This window comes from Cygnus olor, chromosome 11 (genome assembly GCF_009769625.2).
Source record: "Cygnus olor isolate bCygOlo1 chromosome 11, bCygOlo1.pri.v2, whole genome shotgun sequence".
Lineage (NCBI taxonomy): Eukaryota > Metazoa > Chordata > Aves > Anseriformes > Anatidae > Cygnus > Cygnus olor.
This window is the reverse complement of record NC_049179.1, coordinates 15,483,337-15,489,336: the sequence shown is the minus strand read 5'-3', so window position 1 is coordinate 15,489,336 and position 6,000 is coordinate 15,483,337. Positions and strand designations below refer to the sequence as shown.

Below are 6,000 nucleotides of genomic sequence, written 5' to 3'. Positions count from 1 at the left end.
GTCACATATAATATGAAAAAACTATATTATGTAAATCATCATATTATCTATAATTTTCCAACTGACATTTTTTTTTTTTAGAGAGACACAGTGCATTCATTCTCTTTTTTAAAAACATATTGTGTGTCTTCATTGGCTTGGTAGCATATTAGAATGAAGGCGTATGGATAAAAAATGCAGAGGATTAAACAAACCCCTTCAGTCATATTATTAAACAGAATCCTTCCCCGAACTAGCATAAATAAATCCACCCTATGGAAAAGTGTCAGCGATTTAAGGGTTAACATAGATTTGAAAATAACTTTATAAAACCTTATTAGAGGACTACGCAGACAAATATTTGGAATTCATCCCCCTTTAAAAATGACAGCACGTTTGGCAAGTGTGAGCAAATGTCTTGAACTTTACTGGGTTTGACAGATCTGAGCACAGCTATTCACAGACACCCAAAGAGCTGCGATCTGCGAATGCGCCTCAGCTGGAAGGACTCGGATACTCGGACAGCACTGCCAGCTACCTGGAAGGTTTCCAGCAGCTCTGAAGGTATTTATCGTGGACTTGTGGCTGGTGGCAGAGTGTGAGTGGTCGAACAACTCCAGCACCATTCCCTCTTTGCCATCACGACGTGCGCCGGGTTCGAACAGCCCAGCTAACCCCTCAGCCCACGTCGCGGGAATAGCAGGGCTCCACACATCCCTGCCCTTAACATCTTGCTTTCTCTATGCCTCATGCCCAAGCCTGTCCGTTTGCCGAGCTCTCCGATGAACCTCTGTGGATGCCCTTCGTCGATTCCCGTTTTGGAAGCCCGTACTGTCATCAAAGGGGCTGGTACCCAGCCGCAGCAGCTCCCTGCTTTCTCCATCACCCCGCAGGATATCGCAAGTGATCCCATGAAAAGATGTTGTTCTCAAGAATCCTGACTGGGTTTGACTTTGAGAAAAAGACAAAAGTTTCCTGTGTCGCCATTGTTGCTTTGCAATTGTACTTCTTCACTCTCACTCTCCTCTTGTTTTTATTAAAAAGGACCCTTATATTATTAATATAGTTCACCCCTCCACAGTCACTATAAAACAGACTCCATATTTTCACACCACTCATGATCTTCAAGGTTATAGATAAATTTTGTCCTATGTGATTGATTTTGGGGCACCGAGTCCCGCCCCAGATTGTCTAAGGTGAGAGTAGAGGCAAAAAACTCACTAGTGCTGAGCCCACCTTCGTGGTTCTTGATGTATCTTTTATAGTTTTTCCTCAAGCACTGCCAGGTGGTTGTGTACAAGATGAATGCAAAAGACTTGAGGGCTATAGCAATACTAACGTACAGGTATCTATAGACCACGTTGTCATACAGTGCGCAGGCTCCTTGCTCGCCACAGAACGTGCTCCAGAACAGACACGTGGAGTCAATTCCAGCCCCAAAGATCAGGGGAGGTGGAATAAAACCTGTCAAAATAAGAGAGACAAATCATGCTTTTATGATCTTTACGATAAAGGGAGAGGACATGATTGCAGTGAATGGAAAGAGAGGACACTTATCAAGGTTAATGGTCCCAGATGGAGCCTGTAATTCTCCTGTTTTTTCAGTTCTAAATCAACCTAAACAAAGGCTGTGGATACGAGTTTTTATTTTGGACTCATTATCTATGGAACAGACTCCTGCTGATATCCCAAATGCAGGTAGGATTTTCTCAAGATTAAGTGCCTTACATTAAGCTTCTGGTTTGAAGCTGGGTGGAGGAGTAAATGAAAGAGGGGGAGGATGGCCTTGTAGCTTGCTCTCTGTTTAGATACTGGTAATTCTGCACCCTGGGATGCTCACTTGAAGGGTGTCACAGGACTCCAGAGTCTGAAATCAGCTGGGGAACTGAGATCTAGTTTTGGACCTTTCGCTGGCAGAGGAGTAGGCTTTCCGCTGATCCAAGGAGAAGAAGCAATGGCCTGTAATGCATGCCAATATTAAATAGGAAAAGAAGGGAAAAATTCAGTGTGTCATTAAGTGAAACATCACAGCAGGATTCTCCCAGAGCCGCTGCAGCTAACGGCTGATGGAGCATTTCTCCATTTGCAACAGAGCTGCAATCAAAAAGCAAAGCAATCACTCCAATCTCTGTTAACCAATGAAGGCGATGTTTTTTCTTCTCTGCTTTTTCTCACCTTACAGGGATACTGTAGAGCATCACATTACCCCATTTCACATTACCCCCACAGTGGTGAGGTTGTCCACATCCAGCTGTGTGCTCCCCATCCAGCACATGGGCACCGAGCGTGCAGCACTCAGAAGAAAATGCGGATGCTCTAAATGTGGATGCTCTACATAATGCAAAGTGTTTCTTTTCCTTCTGTTACATTTATGGGGGGAAAAAAAAATCAGATGGAAAGTGGATAAACCTGGGGGAGAGGGGGTGGGGAACAAAACCAAAAAAAAACACAAACAAAACTTACTGCTGTGGGTTAAGACAGCAAGCAAAGGAGGAGAACACTGTGGGCACCATGTACTCTCCCAGATTGGGCCTTGACAGTATCACCCCATTTGTAGGTGCTGTGATGGCTGAGTCCCTATAAATACATGTGTAGGCAAACAGACACAAGGACTGCAGTTTTTAGACAGAAAAGTGCTTAATCTTGGATCAGGTTTCATCATTAACCTGGATTTCCAGGCTTAGATAAGATGCCTTCTTTCAGCTTGTCACGAACAAAACAGTGACATTCATGACATATATCCTACGACTACAAATAAATTGGTTGTCTTCACTGTTCCCTGTGGCAGCTGAGATCTCTTTATTTTATTTTGATGACTAGAGCTCTGCAGGTTTTGTTTGATCTTCCTTATATGTTAATAAATGCAGGAAGGAAGAAAGGCTATATGGACTTCTGGTACTCTTTTTAACCAGTCATTAATAGCATGGATTTAGTAAATAAAAATAGACGATATAAAAGAGAGACGATCCTTTTGTTACAAACACTAGTTCCAGTCATCACATCTAAAACCTGGTTATGTTCTGGAAAAACAGTCAGTGCCAGCTCACTGTTCCTCATGGCAATGACTGGAAATTCCAGACTGAGCTGGGTCTGCGCTGAAGTTAAAAGATGTCTGCTTTTTAAACCCGTGGACAACTGCACACTCAATCTAGCATTTAAAAATTCAGGCAGGCTCCTGCCAGAAACAAGCAAAGAGATTGTGCTGCTGAATGCAGTTTGTGTGTCCGGAGCTGCAGTGGCTCTGGATGCCACCTCCCTAAGGGCTAACGCACAGATGGGGCCGTGACCAAGGAAGCAGGAGCCGCATGCGTTCTGGACTAAGGGAAAGCTGCATGCGAATCATAATTTTGAGGTGTGAACCCATACTTATTTTAACACACTGAGAGATGCTGATGCAAAGCTTTGGAGGTGCACAGGCTGGACTCCAGAAATAGCTCCCATCGGCTGCTTTCAGCTGGCTTTCCAGCTTTTCAAAAGATAATTTGACCTGGAATTTGCTCCTTACAAGACTCGAGGAAGGACCTGTTTCACTGAACTACAAACCTATACCTACGTGGATGCAGGCACGTGTGGAAACCTTTAAGAAAAACACATGAAAAAAACTTCTTTTTAGCAACCAGTGTTTCAGGTCATTTTCATCAGGGCACAAGACTCTCAGGGTGACTCAGGGATTAGACCCTCTGAGCGATGGGAGTTGAGGGATTGCACTGTGGTAGGAAAGTCCTCCCAAGAGAAGCACTGCATTTTTGTCACGTTGGACGGAGACAGGCAAACAACATGGGCTTGTACAAAAAAACAAAGGAAGTTCCCTGGTAAGCGGAGGCTATGCCAGGATGCACAGTGAACACAGTTCAGAAAGGATGCATCCAGGATCTCTGCACGTGACCAAACCCTTTCACCACTCCAGACATGCCCAGTCGGTGCTGACAATCCCTGACACAATCAGGATGGAATTATCAAGGATGTTTTGTCTCATGCTGTTTCCAAAAGCCATTTTTCAGTCTCAGAGGGACCTGAACTGGACATTTCCCATCCAGCTCAGAACTTCCCCAGCTACTGGAAGCATTAAAGAGATTCCAGGTTTCTAGTTCTATCAGCCCTACCTCTCTGTGCATGAGGTGTTATAGGGAAAGAACATCCCTATCAGAGCTTCCTGTATAGCAGCTGCTGCTTTTGAAAACCTTTGGCTCCAACTGCATTGCTTTACACTCGTCCCTGAGAAACTGCAATAGCACTTTTATATGAAAACACTGTTATGCTGCTCTCTCTCAGCAGAATTCCTGTGGAATGAGATAATACATCCAGAAGGATACTGGAAGAATTCAGTGGTGTTTCATGTTATTATAGTGAATATTAAAGAGATTCAATCATGCTTTACCTCTTATTGCAAAGCGTTGCAAAAAATTCTGCGATATATATTTCATGCAGAAACTGCAGGGCCATAGAAAAAAAGCTACCCCTGGCTTACTGAAATCTATTAGCTACGATTGCACCTCTGGGTCTCATACCACCTATATTTAATATATACTCTCCTTTGGTTCAAGAAGCAGCTATTATCACTCTCTTCTTAAGTCAAAGCTTAAAGGTGAACTGAAAAGCTTTTAGAATAAATCAGTAAAGCTAGTCTCAAACCTCAGATTGTTAAGGGCAAGATTTGCATACCACAGCTTATATTGAAAAGTACCTTTCTCTTCATTTTCTATATGTTCTAGCTATGTTGCTGGATATATTCTCTTATTTCAAGGGAATTCCTTAGTGACAGAGCAACATATAAGGATTTGAGTTTAAATTCTTATTATGGCTTCTTTACTGGAAGAAAAAAAAAGATCTATTCATCTTCAGTACATGCGTCTGAGCCCAGTTTTAGTGGAATTCAAGATACTGCTATCTCAGAAGGTTTCTCTCTTTCAAAATGTAGAGAGAAGAGAGAAAACCTTCCCCCTTAAGTACTTTTTCATTTGGAAACAACAACCCACAGATCTCCTCCTTGCACACTTGCCTGCTGACACTCCACATTCAGCCAAAAAAGACAGGCCAAAACCTGAGAGCAGCACTGACAGCGAAGGAAAATACTGTCTTTGCGAGGCTTGAACCAGAGCCAGGCCAAGTCAACCCAGAAGCTTCCCGTTGACTTATCTGAGCTCTGGATAAGATTGCTTGATGGAGCTTTAATGCAAACTGGCCTGGAACATCATTTCCCTTTCAGCTCATGAGAGACAAGGTGTTACTAAAAATAAGTAAATAAACAAAGTCACTTATTCAAGGCAATGTGTGTTACTGTGTGATTTTTAGTCCTCTAGTTCCCAGTGCCTTGCTACAGCCTAGAAGATGGCATTTTACTCTCCAGCTCATCCCCTTGAGACTGGGGGATCATGCAGGGAAGGTACCACCTGTGCCCTGCTGCGGGAGGCATGAAGTGTGACCCTAAAAAAAGCAAATTTCAGCCCTAAAACATGAAGAAACCATGTGTGTGAGATGGACCCACACAACGATGTGTCATTGAGATTAATGAGCTGAAATACAGGAGCTTTAAAATAGGAGCCATCTCTTTAAAAGGGGAAACAATTCCACCTAGAAATAAGAAGCAGACAAACAAAAGCCCAGTGTGTTCCTTTTAATTCACACATGAGAAACACATACTGGTCCAGAGGAATAGCTGCATGCATTTTAATGGGATATTAACCCACAGGAGAGTACAAGGACTCAGCCTGTCTCATTTCACTGTTTTCTTTTCTGAGAGACCAGAAGGAAGGGACAAACACAGCATGTAACATAGGTCTTGTCCCTCAAATAAGGATCAAAATATACATTCCTCTACTTCAGCAATATGCAATACAGCAGTAATTTTGCAAGCTGCTGACATGTTAATAACAACTATAGAGGAGAACTGTCTGCATGGGAGCGTGACAGAAATGGTCATTCCTCATGCAACACCACATTTTCTTCCATTAGCACAATCCAAGTGGCAGGAAAAGCGCCTTTAGGAGCCTTGATGCAACATCCTTCACAGGGAGGTCCTAG

The 6,000-nt window shown here is 43.1% G+C and overlaps 1 protein-coding gene across 2 annotated transcripts in view; it reads right to left on the bottom strand.

Moving 5' to 3' along the window:
• Positions 1-380: 380 nt before the first annotated feature.
• SLCO3A1 (solute carrier organic anion transporter family member 3A1) overlaps positions 381-6,000 on the bottom strand; it is a 137,794-nt gene continuing 132,174 nt past the window's right edge. For both annotated transcript variants that reach the window (XM_040569570.1, XM_040569569.1), the window contains exon 10: positions 381-1,443. In XM_040569570.1, the coding sequence (XP_040425504.1) occupies positions 1,064-1,443 (380 nt within the window). In that variant the 3' untranslated portion in view covers positions 381-1,063. The remainder of the gene's footprint in view (positions 1,444-6,000) is intronic.